This window comes from Schistocerca americana, chromosome 11 (assembly GCF_021461395.2).
Source record: "Schistocerca americana isolate TAMUIC-IGC-003095 chromosome 11, iqSchAmer2.1, whole genome shotgun sequence".
NCBI lineage: Eukaryota > Metazoa > Arthropoda > Insecta > Orthoptera > Acrididae > Schistocerca > Schistocerca americana.
In genome coordinates, this window is record NC_060129.1 from 89,923,945 (window position 1) to 89,946,091 (window position 22,147).

A 22,147-nucleotide genomic window follows, 5' to 3' on the forward strand; every position below is an offset into this window, starting at 1 on the left:
TTATTTTCATGTATGTGGACTCCTTCAAAGAAAATTTCTGAGGGTGTATGCCTTATCAAGAATTTTGGAAATTGTTGCATTGTGAACCCATTTGCTTCTCCGCAAGACATGGATATAATTAATGAGTGTGATTCTCTTGTAAATGCTTGTCCTTGGCAAGTAAGAAAATATGTTTTTAAGAAGTGGTGTAATATCTCTATGGTATTGTAAGAGGAATGGTTTGTTTTGAGTAATCATTGTTATTTTTTTCACAGCTACTGTGATACTGTATTACAGTATTCTGAGACACAAACAAAGCCTCTGGGGTTTCCCTGGGGATGACTGATGTTCCTGCTCAATACAATGTGCTCTTTTTCTGTTCAGACGACTCTCTTTGGACTTCCATCATAACTGTTTACTTAAAGTCATACTTGGCCGACACTCACTGGCAGAGTTTGGAAACTGTACAGTTGGCTGAATAAATAAATTGTTGTTGATTAAATTGAAGATTTATTGTTACTGTAGTCCAGCAACTTACCGCAACAGTACAGCGCCTTTCTACCACACTGGCTGTGGTGTTATGTGTAATAGCATATTTTTACCAATTACTTAACAATAATGAATTTAGTTAAAAACATGTTTATTATTAATGATATACGTTTCGATTGTTGTTGAGTTTTCATGGAAGGAAACTCGCTTCTTACTTCACACTTTAGTTTATATGAATCTCACATTGTCGCTACTGTTGTGATTTTACTAGAGCAGTGTTCTATTTACTTCAGAGGTGTGTATTGTAGTGCTGGTCTCGTGTTATCCTGTCTATCCAGTGTTGGTCGTTGAACTGCCTGGCGCGGTCCACTGGGGTTTTCCCCTTGTGATTCCTGGCCCCGCTGTCAGCCCCTGAATCGAGTAGTGCAGTCGCCTCCTCTGTGCGGCCATGCTCGTTAGCGAAGTGCAGCGGCGTGTCCCCGTCCACGTTTCTGGCTTTGGGGTCTGCAGAGGCCGCCGCCAGCGGCCGCACCACGGCCGGCCGGCCGCCCCATGCAGCCCAGTGGAGCGGCGTGTTCTGGACCCAGTTCCCGGCGCCCACCTCCGCGCCAGTCCCCACCGGACAGCTCGCCGCATCCACGTGACCCTCCCAGGCTCCCCAGTGCAGCGCAGTATTCTTGTTCCCATCCGTCGCACCCACATCAGCCCCAGCTGCCAGCACCATCTGCAGCTCTTGCACTGCCATCGTTAGCTGCCTTGATCAGCCTCCTGCCTTTCTCCGCTGCAGAGAGGGTCCTACACAAAACACAGAAATTCTCATAGTTTCCTTCAAACACACACTTCTAATGAAGAAGCGTATCAGGGTGGTACAACTGTAACCAATTCTAAAACTCATCTCTCTGACAACTGATAAATCTCCTTTCTGTGATACAGAACACTGAGAAAGTTGTTTTATACACTCCTGGAAATTGAAATAAGAACACCGTGAATTCATTGTCCCAGGAAGGGGAAACTTTATTGACACATTCCTGGGGTCAGATACATCACATGATCACACTGACAGAACCACAGGCACATAGACACAGGCAACAGAGCATGCACAATGTCGGCACTAGTACAGTGTATATCCACCTTTCGCAGCAATGCAGGCTGCTATTCTCCCAAGGAGACGATCGTAGGGATGTTGGATGTAGTCCTGTGGAACGGTTTGCCATGCCATTTCCACCTGGCGCCTCAGTTGGACCAGCGTTCGTGCTGGACGTGCAGACCGCGTGAGACGACGCTTCATCCACTCCCAAACATGCTCAATGGGGGACAGATCTGGAGATCTTGCTGGCCAGGGTAGTTGACTTACACCTTCTAGAGCACGTTGGGTGGCACGGGATACATGCGGACGTGCATTGTCCTATTGGAACAGCAAGTTCCCTTGCCGGTCTAGGAATGGTAGAACGATGGGTTCGATGACGGTTTGGATGTACCGTGCACTATTCAGTGTCCCCTCGACGATCACCAGTGGTGTACGGCCAGTGTAGGAGATCGCTCCCCACATCATGATGCCGGGTGTTGGCCCTGTGTGCCTCGGTCGTATGCAGTCCTGACTGTGGCGCTCACCTGCACGGCGCCAAACACGCATACGACCATCATTGGCACCAAGGCAGAAGCGACTCTCATCGCTGAAGACGACACGTCTCCATTCGTCCCTCCATTCACTCCTGTCGCGACACCACTGGAGGCGGGCTGCACGATGTTGGGGCGTGAGCGGAAGACGGCCTAACGGTGTGCGGGACCGTAGCCCAGCTTCATGGAGACGGTTGCGAATGGTCCTCGCCGATACCCCAGGAGCAACAGTGTCCCTAATTTGCTGGGAAGTGGCAGTGCGGTCCCCTACGGCACTGCGTAGGATCCTACGGTCTTGGCGTGCATCCGTGCGTCGCTGCGGTCCGGTCCCAGGTCGACGGGCACGTGCACCTTCCGCCGACCACTGGCGACAACATCGTTGTACTGTGGAGACCTCACGCCCCACGTGTTGAGCAATTCGGCGGTACGTCCACCCGGCCTCCCGCATGCCCACTATACGCCCTCGCTCAAAGTCCGTCAACTGCACATACGGTTCACGTCCACGCTGTCGCGGCATGCTACTAGTGTTAAAGACTGCGATGGAGCTCCGTATGCCACGGCAAACTGGCTGACACTGACGGCGGCGGTGCACAAATGCTGCGCAGCTAGCGCCATTCGACGGCCAACACCGCGGTTCCTGGTGTGTCCGCTGTGCCGTGCGTGTGATCATTGCTTGTACAGCCCTCTCGCAGTGTCAGGAGCAAGTATGGTGGGTCTGACACACCGGTGTCAATGTGTTCTTTTTTCCATTTCCAGGAGTGTATTAACGTACAGATGCACAGTTACGTCATCCTCTCAAATTCTTCATGCACTCTCCACAAAAAATTCCTACACTCCAACTCTCAAGATACAAAGTTATCACATTTTGTCACGTTAATTCGTGATCTTTAGTTTTTTGACCTTAGAATTCAGTCGTTATAGAAGTTGCTGCCTTCCACTTCGTTCAGCCATTACTAGGTCTCTGTGTGCAGCAGTCCTCTCTGACACTTGCAAATGTGACAAATAATGCTAATGACGTCTCCTGCTATTTAAAGAGAAGTTTCTGTTATTACAGGAACAAAAGTAAACCCAATTATCAACAAGTTTCTTGACACAAACTCGTCAAACAGAGAAAGCTACTGTTAACCAGGAAACCATTTAGTAGTTACGTTTCGGATACAGCAATGAAACCAAACTGGACTCCTCTACCCCTACACACAATCACACTCATTGACAGATGCACATGCACACAAGAACTAACAAAAACAAACAAACAAACACACACACACACACACACACACACACACACACAAACATACACATAGGGAGAGAGAGACAAAGAGAGAGAGAGAGAGAGAGAGAGAAAGAGAGAGAGAAACTTCCGTCTTATATTCCTCTGGCTGTGATGCGCCTTAAGGCGACAGCGAGATCATGAGAGTAAATTAATGTACTTGTCTCGATATGACAACCGTTGGAAAGTAAATCTTGTTTCCTGGAAAGTGCTGCAGTATGTAATTTACATGCGACAATCTCGCTAGGACGGGTCTAAACGAAAATACCTACATGCTGATACAACGCACTGTGCGGAATGTGCTCAGGAGAAAAATTTAGTAACATTTTTTGAAATTAAGAAGTAATTATTTCCATTATTCTGGTAAATGACGTATTAAAATAATGAATCCAATATCCGCTGATCGATAAAATACATAATTCCTTTTTCTAGAAATATTTTGGGCAGACAGATTTGCAAATGTTGCTTATTCTATTGAAAATCATACAGTTGACATACTCAAAACTCATTTTATAGTTCTGATAACTGCATGAGATAATAATGGATCTTTTCTATATAGAGAGAAACAGACGTGAATCCTGAATGACTGTACAGGAACCAACAGCTCTGAAGCCCTTCTGACTCCCACAGTGCTTAACTTGGTGTGGTCCGGGTGAAGGCAGTGTATTTATGTTTGCCTCGCACACATGTTTGAGTGTGTGTGTGTGTGTGTGTGTTTTGTGTGTGTGTGTGTGTGTGTGTAGTCTGGTGAAGGTGTACCCACGGTGTGACACTGAATGTTTGAAGTAGTGCTACTTAGTTTTTAAATGCACAGATCACTGACAGACGTCAAAGTCACATCTCCCGATTCAAAAAACTCCTACAGATGAGAGCCAGACTCTCAACTGTTTGGGCAATTTAATACGGAGCTGTTGAAGCTGCCTCACAAACAGGCGTTAATCTATCATTACTGGTACTTTAATGGTAATCATTTATAACATGACCAGAATCAGTGACGATTTAAGACACTTAATCTAGTACGGTTTCTCATTACTACTGAATATTTTATGGAATCCCCACTTTAATTACAGTTCGTAGCCTCATGAGTACACCCAGTGCATGATCCCCTCTCCTCCAATCCAACAGATTTTCTGGATGGACAAGATGGTGCAAGTCTATATTCTGTTAGATCAGTCGTATGTGGGCTTCTGTGCCACAAAGTTTTTCGCTGTTAAAAAATGATCCGCTTCTCTGTACTCTAAATCTGTTGCTGAAGCAGCCACACACAACTTCTGCAGACTGATGAGTCTCTGCCTTTCATGTGTGTGGTTATTGGGGCTGGTAGTGGTACCACCCAACATGGGCGTGCCTTAGCTGTGAACCGAGGACAGCCACCTCCTATGCTCGAGTGATCTCTGATGGGGTATGGGGTAGCAGGCAATTTGTTAAGTGGTGTTCCTAGCACTGATACAATGGATATGGTGGAGACCTGCAAACCATGCCCAAAATTGATTGCATGAAAATGAAAACTACACGTCATAAGCTTTCCTAGCATTTTCTCTCATATTTTTGACAAATATTACATACATATAAACTTTGTTAGTAATAATGAGTCACTCCCAATTCTTTCAGTATTTAGCAGCAGTCCTTCCACTGCACAAAAACGTTCCTAAAAGAACACAGCCAGTGGTGTGTCACTTTCTATGTAATGACAGCATCTTCAAGACTGCCTTTAGTGGTGGTGGTGGAGGTGGTGGTGGTTAGTGTTTAACGTCCCGTCGACAACGAGGTCATTAGAGACGGAGCGCAAGCTCGGGTTAGGGAAGGATTGGGAAGGAAATCGGCCGTGTCCTTTCAAAGGAACCATCCCGGCATTTGCCTGAAACGATTTAGGGAAATCACGGAAAACCTAAATCAGGATGGCCGGAGACGGGATTGAACCGTCGTCCTCCCGAATGCGAGTCCAGTGTGCTAACCACTGCGCCTGCCTTTAGTGTCACAATGCTACAGTACATGCAGATGTAGGATCTCAAACCATGGGACTGACTGTGCTCCCATAAATCTAAAGTTTGCTCTCTGCATATGGATTACTGTACGTAGAATACTAACAGGAAATGGGGTAACTTATGATTCACTCTGAAATGTATGAATGACTTTATAAAAAATTTGTTATACTTAACGGACTTTTAGCTGAATGATTCCCAAAACAATGTTTTTCATTTATAATTTTGGCACATAATTTTTCCTCTCTAGTGATGAAAAATAATGTTTCACCTCATGAAAGTAGCAGGAACACAAACCTACTATAAAAATATAATTCAGTTATAGTAAGTAGTTTTGAGAGGCACCCGGCCGGGGTGGCCGAGCGGTTCTAGGCGCTACAGTCTGGAACCACGCGACCGCTACAGTCGCAGGTTCGAATCCTGCCACGGGCATGGATATGTGTGATGTCCTTAGGTTAGATCGGTTTAAGTAGTTCTAAGTTCTAGGGGACTGATGACCTTAGAAGTTAAGTCCCATAGTGATCCAAGCCACTTGAACCATTTGAGAGACAGTATGCGCCATAAGCAATAATTGAAGTGAAATTAATCTAATGCACTAAGAAAGAAGAAGCCAATCACACTGAAAACAATGAACATGCACTGATGTGAAATGATATCCTGGAAAACCACTCAGAAAAGTTGAACTTGCAAAGTAATGTAATGAACATTAGTGACAGTTTAAATTTTGTTTCACATCACGACCGCAAGTTAGATTTCCTGCTTAGCATGAACAGACACTTTAACAGATTTTTTAATCTTTCACTTTGAGAGACAGTTAATAGGATTTCTTTTCTTTAAAATAGTGATTTAGTGCATTGGTGATCAGTATATTTCGGTTTAGGAATGCACTTGAATTCCGTGTGTTTGGAAGTTGCTCTGTTGGTGAACATGTTTTTTCCACCATGCAGCTCCATTCATCGTTTCTATACTATTCAGAATTGCAGGCAAAGTAAACTTGGAGGGATAGGAAACTGTATAATTTATCTGTGATGGGAACATTATCACAAATTACCTCCTTCCTGCTGGCTCTGAGTTTTGTGGTCAGCAAGGGATTATTTAGATTATTCCCTGAAAAAAAAAAACTGTGTCCAACTAATACTCGGAAACAGAATCTAGCTTGTGATTTATTAGATCCACATTGATCGAAGTGTATCTGCTAGATGCTTCATATGGAATGAGAATGCATTTGGACATAGCAGTAATTTCTTGTCTTTCGTGACGTTCAGTTCCATGGCTTGAGATCCAACATCTGCATGTCCTGTAGCATTGTAACACTAAAGATGGTCTTGAAGGTGCTGTCATTACACATGAAGGGACACACAACTGCCTGTGTTCTGTAGGAAATGTTGTGGACAGTGGAAATACTACTGCTAAACACTTTTACCAATGGTATAAGTCTTCATGAAAGTTACCACTTGTATCTTATAAGTAATTTTTGTGTCACAGCCGTCTACCCTTTCAAGAACTGACATACGGTTATGTTCCTAACTAACTCAAACCGTATTGTAAATTGTGGGAAAATACATAAGATCTGCAAGCATCCTCTCGTCTGTTACATTTATGGAGATGATATTTGGGCTAGTTTTATGAGCTGGAACTGTTTCGTAGTCAATTACTGGTCTTGCTGTTCAAATGTGTGCAGTTTTCTGCAAATTTTAGTTCCTGTTGAACTGCAAACATGATTTATGAGCATTTTCCTTACATATCTTCTTCATCTTGGAAACCTGAAGTTCTTGTCATATTACGAGATGTGATTTAAAATCAGAAGCATGTGATATTGCTGGCAGCAGCCATCCCATACTAATCTGGGTATAGTGGTGTCATAAGGTGCTGACTAACGATGACTGTGGATGCCTCATTAATTATAACACTGTATATCATGTTAGTCACTCATCTGTTAAATCGCATTTTGCTCACAGTCATATTAAAAATTGTTTTTCACTCAGTCATATGCATTGTCAAACCCAACTATCATTTTCGCTGGATGTGATTTACAAGCTGAGGTCTGATATAAAATATATCTATACATTCTGGCAATAGATCTGACATGTTCCTAGCTATAGTACTACGAAAACTGCATTGAGCTCGATTCTTTATGAGAAGCAGTTTTAGTTGGTTTGTTGGTGTGGGGGAGTAAAGGGATCAAACTACGCTGTCATCTGTCCCTTTCCCAACATTCAAACAGTTCTCGGGTTAAAAGCATTACCAAAACGATTTCGGGAAAGTAAAAGGCGAAAGACTGACTCGAAACCACACTGAAGAAGAAAACAAAAAAGGTTAACAAAAGGGGAAAACGTAAACTAAAAGAAAAAACAGTGGATGGTATCAGGATAATATAGCAGATGGCCAGGACTGGGTGATCACAACAGGAATAAAGGATAAGCGAGCCACTCTGCAACACACTAAAACCTCCAGCCTTAAAGACAAGGCTAGACGAACTTGGACAGGGAAAATACGAACACCAAGGCTAAAAAACAGCAAAGAAAGAGTGAGGAAGAGTTACAATAAAGGTAGAAAAAGCCAGATGCTCACCATTAGAGTGTCTGATAAAAATTCCCCTCACAAATAAAACGTAAAACGATGTCAACCGTTAAGACATTCACTCCCAACACCGTTAACAGTGTGATGGGAAGGTTAAAAGTCCACTGCAGGGCAACTAAACTAGGGCAGTCCAGTGAGATGAGGACGGCAGTTAAGTGGGACCTACAGCAACACTGAGGTACGTCCTAGCGACGGAGGAGGTGCCTATGAGTCAGCCAGGTGCGGCTGATGTGGGGTTAGCAAAGGACAACAGACTCCCTGCGAGTGGCTTGCATGGATGATTATCACAGATTCGTATTCTCCTTGACAACACATAGTTTATTTGGTGTACTGACTGTGTGTCATTCAGCATCCCAGATCCTGAAAACTTTACAGCATTGAACCAACTGGATATCAGTCGTCAGTGGGAAGATCTCCCGAGTTGGTTTACTGGTAGCATGTTTGGTCAGCCTGCCAGCAAGTTCACTGCCAGGATCCCAGCATGTCCTGGGGTCCTAATGTAGGTCACTGAATGTCAGCTGTCGCCGAGGGCACAAAGAGACTGCTGGATATTTAACAGCAAAGGGTGGTGAGGGAAGCACTGATTGAGAGCATCCAACGGGAGCATAAGCGAAGCCAACAAGAGACATTGAGCCATCTGTGTAGACTGTTTCTGAGTCCTGGACCTCACCAAGAATAGAGAAAAACTGCCAGTGGAGGCCACAGGTGGAAATGAGCCTTTTGGGCTTTGCGATAGGTCCAGACGAAGCAGTGGCTGTGATATGGACCACGAAGAACACATAGAAAAGTGATAGAAGGGAAGTGTCGAGGTCAGTAAGAAGCAAACACAAACTGCAATTGGCATCCCCAATCTGCGCTGCTGTTGTCAGGGATGGATAGCCATATTAGGGAACGGAGATCATAATTTGAATGGTAAGGCGAATAATGAATATGGGTAGTATAATTCCCAAGCAACTGCTGTCACCTAATTCGCAATGGAGGAACACCAGCTTTTACAAGGACGCTGGTTTGGGAAGCTCCTGTCGCACAGTGGTGTATAGAGTCCAGCAGCTGGAATGCTGAGGGCAATGCAGTACCATACACCAGGCATCCATAGAAAAGAAGGGACTGCAAAGTGCTTTTCACAGTTGCTGCAGTGTAGGGCGATCAGCACCCCATTCGTTGTGGTGAAGGCATTGAATAACATTAACATGCTGCCAGCACATTTCCTTAAGCTGACGAAGATGGGGATGCCAAGTTAAGCAAGTATCAAAGACCAGTCCTAAAAAGCAGAATGTGTCCACTACATTAAGTAGTTGGTCATCATGGTAAAGTTCCAGATGGAGATAGCAGTACAACAAAAACAGAAGGGCATGACACAAGTCTTGGCAGCTGAAAACTGAAACCTGTGAGTGAGGACCCACTGCTGCACCTTTTGTATGACTTCCAGCAGTCGACGTTCAGCCACACCAACAGAAGAGGACCAAAGGGATATACAAAAATCATCAGCATATAGGTGGGGAGATATTGAGGACCATTAACGATGATTAATAAGACTGGAACGCTCAGGACAGAGCCGTGTCGGACCCCATTCTCTTGGATGTGAGGCGAACAGTGTGAGGCACCAGCTCGAGCTCTGAAATGCGTATAAAAATCAGGAGCGGGCCCCAAAGACACCACTCATGCAGAGTAGAGAGGATGTGGTGTCGCCAAGTGATATTGTACGCTTTCGTCGTACGAAAAAAAAGGCGGAAATGAGGTGCTGACGCCGGGAAAAGACCATTCAGATGGCAGTCTCTGGGTAGAGTAAGTTTTCAGTGGTGGAGCGAACTCGCTAAAAAAAGCCCTGGGAGGGAGCCAGCAGACGCTGAGACTTGAGGAGCCAACACAATGGCCAGCTCACCATATATTCAAGCAGCTTGCACAGAACGTTGGCGAGGTTGATAGGACGATAACAGTCCAAATCTAGCAGCTTCTTACCAGGCTTTAGCACTGGGATGATCATACTTTCCTGGCACTGCGATGGGGAGTCGCCATCGCTCAAGATTCAGTTGACGATGGCAAGGAAGTGGCGCTGATAATCCACTGACAGACGTTTAAGCTTTTGGGAATGGATGTGGTCTGCCCCAGGGGTTGAGTCAAGAGAATTGGCAAGGGCACTGAGCAATTCCCACTCACTGAAGGGAGCACTATATGGCTGGGATTGGTGTGGAGTGAGAGATAGGAATTGTCGTTTCACCACTGTTTAATTCTCAGATGCAGAGGTGCGAAGATAGTGATCCACAAGACATTCTGCAATTATGTGTGCATCGGCATATACAGCTCCATCTCAAAATTCCATGTATACCTGCAGGAGTCTCATATCCGTAAAGGCATCTGAGCTTGGTCCAGACCTGGGAAGGAGAGGTTTTTGTGCAATAGTGGAGATGTATCGTTCCAAATACTCCCATCATTCAATGAGCTGACAGATATGGACACGATGCTGTTTGAAGGTAATGACGTGCTCTAGAAATCCATGGAACTTATGATGTTGAAGGGCCCACCTACAGTCTCTAATGGCCACAGCGATTTTGATTGACCATCAAGGCACTGACTTCCACTGGGGCAACCTGAGGAACAAGGGATTCAAGATTCAGCTTGGGCAACAATGGTAGTAATGGTGGTCCCATACAAAGGAGATTCAACAGTTGTAGTGCACTTGAAAGCATCCCATTCAGCCTTGGTAAGAGCCCATATGGGCAAGTGTCCAGGCGATGCTGGGGTAGGGACAGAAAGAGTGGAAAGTGGTCACTACCACACAAGTCGTCGTGAGATCTCAAGTGGATATAAAGGAGCAGACCAGGACTGCAAACCAAGGGATCAATGGCTCAGTATGTGTCATATGCCACACTAAAGAGAATGGGGGCACCCGTAATGAGGAGGCAGCAGCTGAGGTGAGTTAGTAGATCATTGAAAGCCTTACCACAGCAGCAATCTTGGTTCCACCCCAAACAAGGTTAGGGGCATTAAAATCACCCAGAAGTAGGAAACGTGGGGGTGGGGGTGGGACTTGAGAAATTAGTGCAGCTAATACATGGTGCAAAACTTCATCATCTGGAGGGATGTATATATTGCTGATGGTAATTTCCTACATTGTCCTCACAGTTCCCAAAAGTGTTTCAAGGGGCATAGGTTCGCTACAGACATAGACATAGATGCAGACTCCACCTTGCAGTCTGTCACAGTCAGTACAATTTTTGTAGTACCCATGTCAGGCACAAAGGACTGGGGTCCACATCACAGGAAACCACGTTTCCTGAAAAGCAATGCAAAACGCAAATGTAATGCTTAAAAGTTGTCATAATTCAGCGAGGTGGGAGAAAAAACCGCAGTAGTTCCACTGGAGTAATAGGTAGTCTGTCATTTGGGAATGCATGAAGGGATCAAGGAGAGAGTTTATGCCTCAGTGTCACCATGAATGCTGGTATCCAGGACTGTTGCATCTGAAGCGTCAGCAAGATCTAGGACCTTGAGGGATTCTACGATCTCCAGCTCGTCCTCAGACCTGGAACTGCTAGGGACTGGTGGTGTTAGGACCACTGGTGAGCCATAGTAAGGTTAGCTTTGAAATGCGCGCCACAGCACGTAGCGTGAAGCAGTCGCCCTCCTTTCTCTGGCGGTGGTGCTGTTGTCGCAATTGAAGGCTTCGGTGTCTCCCTCTAGAGGGAAAGGGGAAAAATGGGCTGTTCGCGTGGGTTTATGATGTGGCTGTATGGGCTCTTGTGGAGAGTTTGCAGTTGCGGCATGAAGAAGCGACTTCTCTGCTGGTGCCAGAGGGACAGCGCGCAGACCGCGGCATCAGCGTAAGCGACGCGAGCAGCAGCTCCATGGTATGCGGCGTTAACTGCTCGTCGCGAAAGGAATCTTCCTGAGCGTGGGTCGCGAGGGGCCTAATTTGCAGTTCGGCCGTATGCTGTCGACCGGCGAGGAGGTTCTGAAAATCGGCGCACCTTCCTGCGTCCGTTGAAATGTCTGGCAGCGATCGGCTCGGCAGGGGTGTTGCGTTGGTTCAGCCTGGGAATCGTAACGCACCAGAAGTTGAGTATTGATTGTTACAGATTTTATGAAGTTTAATTGAATTCAATGTACTTATTCTTGTTAATTATATCAACCGTATATTTTGGGGGTTTCCCGCCATTCATTCTCGTCTGCCCACCTGCGGGAAGGTGGTAATATTAGAAAGGGTGGTCCGTTTGTCCCCTTTTGAGGACGAAAGGGAGGGGGCAGTCAGATTAAATCTGTGGTTCGGATTGCTTCTTTCCTCTCCCAGCTTACCTACGGGTTTGGTTCAAATGGCTCTGAGCACTATGAGACTTAACATGGGAGAGTGGAGAATGGGATGCACCCTGGAAAGTGATATCACCGAAACAGCTACATTGGTGGCGGAGTTGAACAGCTGTGACAATATGAGGTGGTGAAGATCTAAATGTATAATGGATGTCTGCTGCACCATGTAAGGTGTCCTTACCAAAATCGTCTGTACGTCTGTAGAATTTGGGAAGTTCGAGGTCAAACCTTAAAAGGTGACCAGAACTTATTAGGCTGAAAAGTGGGATACTCCATTCCATCGCCTCTTCCAATAAGCAGGAATACCTTGGGTCTACTCTAACCTCCAAATCGACAGGGGGTGCAGGAGATTGCGTCTCTCAAGTTTTCGTAACTCTGTAAATTGGTATAATTCCTTTTCTGTTCTGTTACGTACTTTACCGAGATTCCACTAATATATGGAAATAAAACTGACAGCTGAAAGTATGAGCCAAGTGAGGTAGTTTGATAGGATGACCTACTAGTTAAGGCTACTGCTTGTTGCAAATGTTAAACAAGTATTTTACACCCATTATGGCGCAAATTTTCAGTTGTTACTAAATACTGAAACGTCAAAAACTAATTTGAAGAAAAAATGCAGGAAATCACATAAAAATTAAACTTCACTCTACAACATTCCATAACCTTATTCTGTTGATGGATATTATTTTTACGTCTTTTCCTTCATAATGACCCATCATTTCCTTTTGACGACCCTAACGAATTGGTACATAATTATTTATTCGCATTAAAGTAATATTTTAGTTACAATAATATACTACATACAATATATTTTAAAGTTTTTCCTCGACAGTATGTACACTGTGTTTAACAATATCGTATGTTTTGCGGTGTGCATGTTTGCTTGTCACCTCAAGCAGAGAGGTACCTGGCATTTCTACAGATTCTCGCTGTGGTCTGTCGCTTTAATAATTTTTTGGATACTTTCTTTTCGTTGGCTGTTAGCATGCACCTCTTCTTGTGTTACATCACCTGCATTACTTTTATGCAAGACATTTGGCAAACGCTTGTCAGTTTCCAGTTCGTGATGTAACTTAAGAACAAGTGTTCTGTCTTCCATGATTATGGATTACTGTGTGTGAATTGTATGGTATGGCGTACGAGACTTTTAAATGTAAATTGGATCCACAGTTCATGCATGCCCTTGGCTGACTGTCCTGGTTCACCAAAGCACACAGTACTGGAATCTCTATGGAGCAGGCGTTGTGTTTCCTTAAATTCACTTATGGACTTTGTACCAAAATATAAACTTTACAGTACTTCTTTCGCTCCCATATATTCCCTTGAATAATAAAGAAATTCTTCTGTCACACAATACCTTACTGTATAACGCCTTAATTATATTAAGAAGGCATGTTGAATACAGTCATTGTTGCTAATTGTGGGCTGTATACGCATTGTTCACGTGCAAAATATATTGTCTTTGACTTTAACAGTAAGTGCATTAGCAATGAAATCAGTATATGGCCCTGTGCATGCGCTACAAACATATGACACAGCTCTCTTGGAAGCCTTACTATGCTTCGCAGCAGGTGCATAAACACACTGCCTGTGTCCAGTGGCCTATGGAGGCACACTGAGGCTAGGACAGAGGAGCATGCTACTCAGAATGCTGCGTGCTTTTGGCACCACGTCAGTAGAAGCCTTGTGTGTGGATCTGGGGTCTTGTCGCACTGACGTCATTATCCACCACAGAGCGGTGGTGTGCTGGGTGAAGAGGGGTACACATGACTAGATTCCAGTGATAACAGGGGAAAACATTGTAGACGTGAGTCTATTAAATAACTGCCATCTTGACACCTGAAAAATGGACTAGGAGATGACCGACAAAGGCCATCGTGTTTTCTCTTTCTTCCACAATTTACAGGTACAGCTTCATCACAAGCATAAGAATCTAAGCCGTGCCGTTATTCACATTGCGTCTCGGCTTGAACGGAGTGGGCCTTAGCTAGAGTACTACATGCACATGTGGGGCATATGGGTCTCCTGAACATGTGACATTACATTCAACAACCTCACACATATAAGATCTGTAACAGAGCATAACGACATCAAAGAAATGCTACGAGAGCCAGACAAATAGTGTGCTCTAAGCAACGCAGCTGTTAAGGTTTCAAGAACACTGCACAAAATCTACAGACGAGGGAACTCATATGGCAGATCTCAGACAAGCACATAGCAACCACAACACGATCCTTGGGAGGACACAAACTCAGACACACCACAGACATTGATGTAGGTACGGGCACAGAAAATGACACAAGCACAGCAACAACATTAGACAAAGACTCATAAGAGGTTCAATACCTAAAACAGACAAAAAAAGATAACTATAAGAAAGGAGGCATCACATGTGATATTTTCATTTACCTGATATGCATTTTCAATACAACAGTTAAAAATGGGAAAGAAAACGACTAATTGAAGAACTGAGACACTCATTACATCTAAGGAATATGTTATATGGTGAGGCGAATCTTAAAGTGTAAGTTCTGTGGTTCCACTCCAGCCTATGACATTGCTTAAAGATAAAAACATCATGCTCAGAGACATACAAGATAACAGCACACATACGACATGAATATGGGTAACTACATCGAGCCATGGCAACACAAATAGTGCAATAGTATGCCCTAGATAAGATCTAATATGTGTCACTACTCCATAGACAGTATAAACAACACTCGCAGTCACTCATGATGTATTTCATATAGTAACGTTTCTGCCAAGGGCCTCCCACATGGAATGGCAAGCACACAAACCATAATTTATATGTTATATTTTGTTTTAACAGTAAAATAATATTTGGAGATCATTCCTTTCCTATGTTTCTATTTTCTGCTCTAAATTACTATCATTTATTAATACTCTATTTCCTACAACTAATTTAATTTACTTTGAAATTCATTGTTATTACCCTCCTTTTATAGTTCAAAACTAATTTTACTAGTGACGTAGAACAATGCGGTATTATACATAAAATTGCATAATGCACGACATGCTTTTTAAAATGTCAGGTAGCAGGTCTTTAAATTTGCAACAAATGTAATGCAATGTGCACTCACAGTTTTTCTTGAAGTCAACTACCATTATCTGCTACCATCGACAATCGATTTGCATAAATATAAGTCAATATCAGGATCCATTTACGCATAAATTTCCCCATGCTGAGTCAAGATCTGTACCCACAACACTTGTGGCACACTGTCAATTGCAGGGATTTGTTTACAGAAGACGTCGTACGCCACTACACACGACTCGACCTGACCACACGTGCAGCTGGATTGCCGGATTAACATGAGCAGCCATCTTGACCATTATGTAGTGACCACCGAAAATTTCTCCCATACTGGGTGTCGAATACGGACTTCTCGCTCATCACAAGCAGTCGCCTTTACTACTAGGCTGCCTCACCACACGACTGCACGTGTGACTTCCAGTTTCATTGAAGCTAATGTTCCAACAAATGATTTCCAACAACTACTGCCAGACGGTCTCATATTCGGCTCTCGTGGCAGACTGAACCTCCGTCTCTTACAGACGCCATTCATTCAATGGTGCTATTTCGGTTCATCCTGTGAAACGCAATTAGAGTGTCTGCAAAACAAACATGGAAATAGAACTGACAGCTGAAAGTTTGAGCCAAGTGAGGTCGTTTGATAGGATGACCTACTAGTTAAGGCTACTGTCTGTTGCAAATGTTAAACAGGTATTTTACACCCAGTATGGCGCAAATTTGCAGTTGTTACTAAATACTGACATGTCAAAAAATAATTTGAAGAAAAAATACAGGAAATTACATAAAAATTAAACTTCATTCTACAACATTCCATAACTTTATTCTGCTAATGGATATTATTTTTACGTCTTTTCCTTCATAAAGACCCATTATCATTTCCTTTCGACGACCATAACGAACTTGTAGATAATTATTTATTCTCATTAAAGTAATATTTTTAGTTACAATGCATAAATGTAGCTGTAACACCAATTTTATACAAATTTACTTTAGGAGATGGGAAACCATCACTGAAACGATAACTTTTACCCGACACACCTATTCATTCACTACATTTGGGGAGTAAAAGTTGTTTATAGTACCTTTGTCAAATAACTGTGGTCTGAACGGGTTGTAATTCACACTCTGTTCCCAGAGAAATATCTCGAGAAACACTATGATACATGCTTACACAAACATCAATAATTAACAAATAAAATGCCATTTCTTGACAATTATAACTTCTATTTTATCGAAAAATACAATAAAGTGAAATTCTGTTTTTCGATAAGATTACTTGGCTAACGCCCTCATAAGTGGTATGGTGAATGTGGAAATGGTGCATAGCGACAGTACTCACCGCTGGAAAGAGACGGAAGCATCGTCAAATGTGGAAGTGGGGCAGGTAGCTGTGTGCTTTGCAGCTGGAACAGGAGCCCTGCTGCAGTTTTTGTGGCCAGTGTGCAGCTGACTGGTGGGGGTGACCTCGCTGTCTCCAGTGGCTGGAGTGCTGTGCAGAGACACAGGGTGTGGTCACTCAGTGCACACGGACGACAGAGGGCAGCCTACTGCAGACAATGCTGCTGAGAATTTGTCCAGACACAACTAACAGAACACACACTTGCAACATCAGTAGGGGGTCCTCTGAGATGAAGGACTTACCCCTGTGCTAATCGGTTTAGCCCCCACACTAGTAGCATCGTTTAGCAACCAACAGGCTGAATAAATTAAAGTACAAATAAAAGGTACATGCTAAGGTCAACATTTACGTTGAACTGATATGACAACTAGTCATCAGCGTAGTTTAAATACATAGAAACAACATTCCCACGGAAATAAAAATGGAAATAATCTTTACATGTACAACTTGTGCCATTATCATCAGATTGTATCGGTAGCTGTTAGGGACTTGGCTGTAGGATGCACAGCTGGTAAATTACAGAAGAGCAGATTCTGAACTGTGCACCAAAAGAAATTTAGAGAAGCAAGTGATACAGACGTGTGATACTGTGCAGCTATTCCCTTAATACATTTAACTGTCACCAAAATAGGCAAGTGAATATATTTGTTTCACATTGGCCAACGAGCACTCTCAATAAACTAGCGAACATTGAGCAATGAGTAAGATAGAAAAAGGCAAACAGAAGCATTCTATACATACACTTATGCGTGATATGTAGTCAGGAGTTGTTATTCGAATGAAAATAGAAATTATGTTTAATTCTTATATTCTATATATACAGTTCTATCAGACTGTGATAAGAAGATTTCCTGTAGAACGAAGGAAAGAGTTGGATTTAAATTAAGGAGACATGGGTTACATAACACAGGAGACAATGCAATGTTGTGTAAATACGCATTAAATCATTATCAGTCATTAAATGTGACTAAAGTAAGCTGTGGTTGCTACAGGTGAGGAGAAGATACAGGTCGATGAGTGGAAACTCTATCAGTGATGGAAGCATACATAGGGTGTTCGGAAATTCTCTTTACAAACTACTAGGACTTGTAGAGGGGGGAGAGAACATAATATGTTGAACAGGAACCCCGTCTGGAAATGTGCTGTATGCATTCTACGACAGTTTGAGTTCAGATGTTTAAATCATGCACTTCTGCTTCAGGAAGTGAATTAGGCATGATGTAGTACAGTTATTAGGTAACGGTCCGAAAGTAAACATAGCTAAGCATCCATTTATCAGTTCCACACATCTGTTTGCATTAACACTTAAACATTACCTTCTGCATGTACAGTATGCTAGCTGGATCTTTTGTTTTGGAGTAATGTGAACACGTAATATTTAAGTGATAATACAAACAAGGAAGCTTAGCTGATAAAGTAATCTTTCGTTGTGTTTCTTTCGAATTGTTATCTAATAACTGTACTGCATCACACATAACTCAGCTGCTCAAGCAGAAGTGGATGAGTTAAACATCTGAACTGAAACCGTCGTAGGAGGGAAACGGTTTGTTTCTGGACATGGATTCCAGTACTCACTCCCCTCTACAAATCATATAAGTCTCTAAAGGAAATTTCTGAACATACTGTACACACACACACACAAAACATCTGCAAAAAGCAAATATGTATGAACTATTGGGCATTAGGATTTTATGGTGCATTTGTTAAGTGATACAGCATATAGAAAATGATAATGAGACAAAAGGTCTTATGAATACTCATATTGTGTGAGATGTATCAGTAACTGCAATGTATGAGCTAGGGAATGTCCTAACACTGTGAAGTTCTTTTGGTAGCCTTTAGAAACAGCATAGAGAACTACAAGCAAGGCTGGCAGGTTGGTAGACAACTGTCAGATGTTCCACCAAGAAGCACATACAGTGTTCTGACTAATAAAACCACCTCTCCTAATATGCTAGAGAATGGGAATGTCCAAATTACAGCACATATCCTTTGGAACAACGGAGCACAAGGCGAAGGGAAATGGGAAGCGTTGTGTGGATCTGCGCATTTTGTGGATCTTTCTGGGTTGCAGAGACTGGTCTGTTGTCTCCTGAAGTGGCCACAGGCTGTTTGAGGAGTAATTACCTACAGCTTCCTGGAGACGTACTTGTGTCACTTCCTGCAACGGATGTCTTCCTCATGATTCGATTCAGCACCGCACCCTTCTGCTTGGATTCTACCACACATCTTAAGACCTGTATCTAATAACACTCTACTACTTGGGAAGAATAAACAAAGTTTGTTCTGTGAACCGTAGGTATATTTCAGAAATGAACATAGAAAGTGAAGGAGAAACATAGAAATAAAACTGCAGTAGTGATGTGGAAATAGCGATCGGTCTGACCGTCTTCTGTACAGCACGTATTTTTTTCCAAGGTTTAATTTTTATGTCATGACAACATCAGAGATGGAAAGTTTTAAATTCTTTTCTGATCTCTTTGAACTGCGTTGCGATTGTTGATCAACGCCATCCTTCCTTTATGCAGCATATATCGGTTGTAAGTATCTCATTGTGAACACCAGAAGAGACAGCAGACAACAATATATGTAATATTGAGTAAAGAGATTTTGGTGAATTGCACAGCACACAGAATAAAGCCTGTAGGCTCGCTGCCCTGGCTGCTGACACTACACATCGTTGTGTCTGGTGTACATCTTTTGTGAGCAGCACATCACTGTGTCCACCCCACTGCTGATACAGCTCCGCCCTCTTCACAGCAATATACCGCTTATTCAGATACTTTACACCAGAAACTATAAGGCTGTTGCACATATGCAGTTCAGCACAACTAATGACCGCAAATAATGATAAAACCATTTATAAATCTACGAATAATGAAGTTCTACAATGATTTTTTTTTAACCTAACCTATCCGGCAATAAACCCAGTTGGACCTAGTACTTCTTTAATTCTAACAGGTGTGAGTATTACTGAACTATCAGTTTAACAAGTAACAGCAGAATAATAATAAACACGAATTCGTTACAGACGAATGGAAATGGTAGAAAGCGAGCATGGGGAAGACCAGTTTGTATTCAATAGAAATGTTGCAAGACGTGAGGCAATACTGACCCTACAACGTATAAGATAGATTAACGGTAGGTAAACCTACGTTTCTAACATTAGCGGACATAGAGAAAGCTATTGAGAATGTTGACTGGAATACTCTTTTTCAAATTTTGAAGGTGGCAGGGGTCAAATAGAGGGAGCGAAAGGCTATTTACAATTAGTACAGAAACCAGATGGCAGCTATAACAATAGACAGGCTTCACAGGAAAGCAGTGTTTGGGAAGGGACTGAGACAGGGCTGTAGCGTATCCCTGATGTTATTCAATCTATATATAGAACAAGCAGTAAAGGGAAAAAAAGAAAAATTAAGAGTAGGAATTAAAATCCATGGAGATGAAATAAAGACTCTGAGGTTTGGCGACGACATCGCAATTCTGTCACAGACAGCAAAGGACCTGGAAGATCAGATGAAAGAAAAAGAGAGTGTCTTGAAAGGAGGATATACGATGGACATCAACAAAAGCAAAAGGCGGATAATGAAATGTAGTTCAATTAAATCAGGTGATGCTGAGGGAATTAGATCAGGAAATGACAAACTTAAAGTAGTAGATGAGTTTTGCTATTTGGGGAGCAAAGTAGCTGATGATGGCCGAAGTAGAGGGCATATAAAATGTAGACAAGCAGTGGCAAGGAAAGCGTTTCTGAAGAAGAGATATTTGTTAACATCGAGTATAGGTTCAAGCGTCAGGAAGCCTTTTCTGAATGCATTTGTATGGAGTGTAGCCATGTATGGAAGTGAAAGATGGGTGATAAATAGTTTAGACAAGAAAAGAATAGAAGCTTTCGAAATGTGGTGCTACACAAATATGTTGGAGATTAGATTGGTAGATCACATAACTAATGAGGATGTATTGAATAGAATTGGGGAGAAGAAGAATTTGTAGCACTTGACTAAACGAAGGGATCCGTTGGTTGGACATATTCTGAGGCATCAAGCGATCACTGATTTAGTATTGCAGGGCAGCGTCGGGGGGGGGGGGGGTAAAAAATGTAGAGGGAGACCCAGACATGAATATATTAAGCTGGTTCAGAAGGATGTTGGTTGCAGTAAGTACTGGGAGATGAAAAAGCTTGCACAGGATAGAGTAGCATGGACAGCTCCTTTGAACCAGTCTCTTGACTGAAGACCACAACAACAACATTAATCTAACACGAGAAATCAATGACAGCATCGTGAGATATCAGAAAATGTCTGTCAGTGATGGTGTATTTTGCAGCACAGATACACGTAAAGAAACTCAGGAGCAGGAAATACACGCACACACACACAGAACTACATAGGAATGCACAATGTAGACATGTAGCTTGTCTTGTGTTTACCTGGTTTCTGCTGGTGGCTCAGACAGCAGCTTCAGCACTTCAATCAGATCTTCAGGCTGACAATGCAGTGTATCTGCCCAGCCCTTTGTCGCCATCACGTGTAAAATATGAGTCTTTATGAAGGCTGCGGCGGCCTTCTTAAGGCTGCTTCAGGAGTTCCGAATAGCGAGCACAGCTGTGGCCACCGCAGTCTCAACAGACAGCTGTGCAGCCAACTGCTGCTCGCACTGTGCCTTCAGGCCTGACAAGCCGTACTTATCAGCCGCGACCAGCAGCTGGGGGGCCATTCTGGCCAACTGCGGGGCCTGCAGGGTATACATGTAGGCCACGAGGTGGCGCAGCAACTGGCCCCCCACGTCTGGGACTGCGGCCTCCAGCGTGCCGTGGCTGAAAATAGAGGCGAACACGGGACTCCTGGCGGCAAGGACGGCCCTGTGTGCTGCCAGACGTGTGTCGCCCGCCACCAGAGTCACCACGGCGCTGCCTCCAGCGTCCAGCAGGGTGCCCGGGTCCACAGCTGCAGCGTCTTTCCCCTCCTGGATCTGTCCCGCTGTGGGCGATTCTGCAACACAGCGTCACTGAGTAGACCTTCCCCCTTGCACAGTACCCTCCATGTGAGAACATGCTTGAGCCACAAGTGAATCTGCGTCAACCATCACTTCCTAACACTGAAAGAACTAGACTTCACTATACCCCTTGTAGTACCATGTGGGTCATTTTTGGCCCACAGTAGAAAACCACCATTTTGTTCGTATTTGCGTGGTATTTTGAGTGTCTTCATGTTGACAATACGTCTCTAAAATGAACAGTACATGGTCAAATATAAATTTTCTCTAAGTAAACACTTTTTATTTTAAATGTTAGAGAGTAAATTCCACAATCTTTCGTAAATTTGGTAAGGAAATGTTGTAATGTTTTTCTTTATAAAAAGATTGAAACAGAATCAAAACATATTGTTTATGTGAGTATTAATAGTGTTTTTCCTTTAATAGATGAATAAGTACCAAATATTTGTGAAAGATTCTAAAAAGCAGTA

At 43.3% G+C, this 22,147-nt stretch overlaps 1 protein-coding gene and 1 long non-coding RNA gene across 2 annotated transcripts; both read right to left on the minus strand.

Moving 5' to 3' along the window:
• Positions 1-1,127: 1,127 nt before the first annotated feature.
• LOC124554172 lies at positions 1,128-21,203 on the minus strand. Its single transcript, XR_006968271.1, has 3 exons — positions 21,112-21,203; positions 16,620-16,769; positions 1,128-1,263 (listed from the first exon to the last, which is right to left on the minus strand). It is a non-coding gene; the product is annotated as an uncharacterized LOC124554172 (long non-coding RNA).
• A 57-nt stretch (positions 21,204-21,260) lies between these two features.
• Positions 21,261-21,767, minus strand: LOC124553285 (protein roadkill-like). The gene is made up of 2 exons (XM_047127167.1): positions 21,719-21,767; positions 21,261-21,673 (listed from the first exon to the last, which is right to left on the minus strand). The coding sequence occupies exons 1-2, from the start codon at positions 21,765-21,767 to the stop codon at positions 21,261-21,263; spliced, it is 462 nt and encodes a 153-aa protein (XP_046983123.1).
• Between the last annotated feature and the right edge of the window lie 380 nt (positions 21,768-22,147).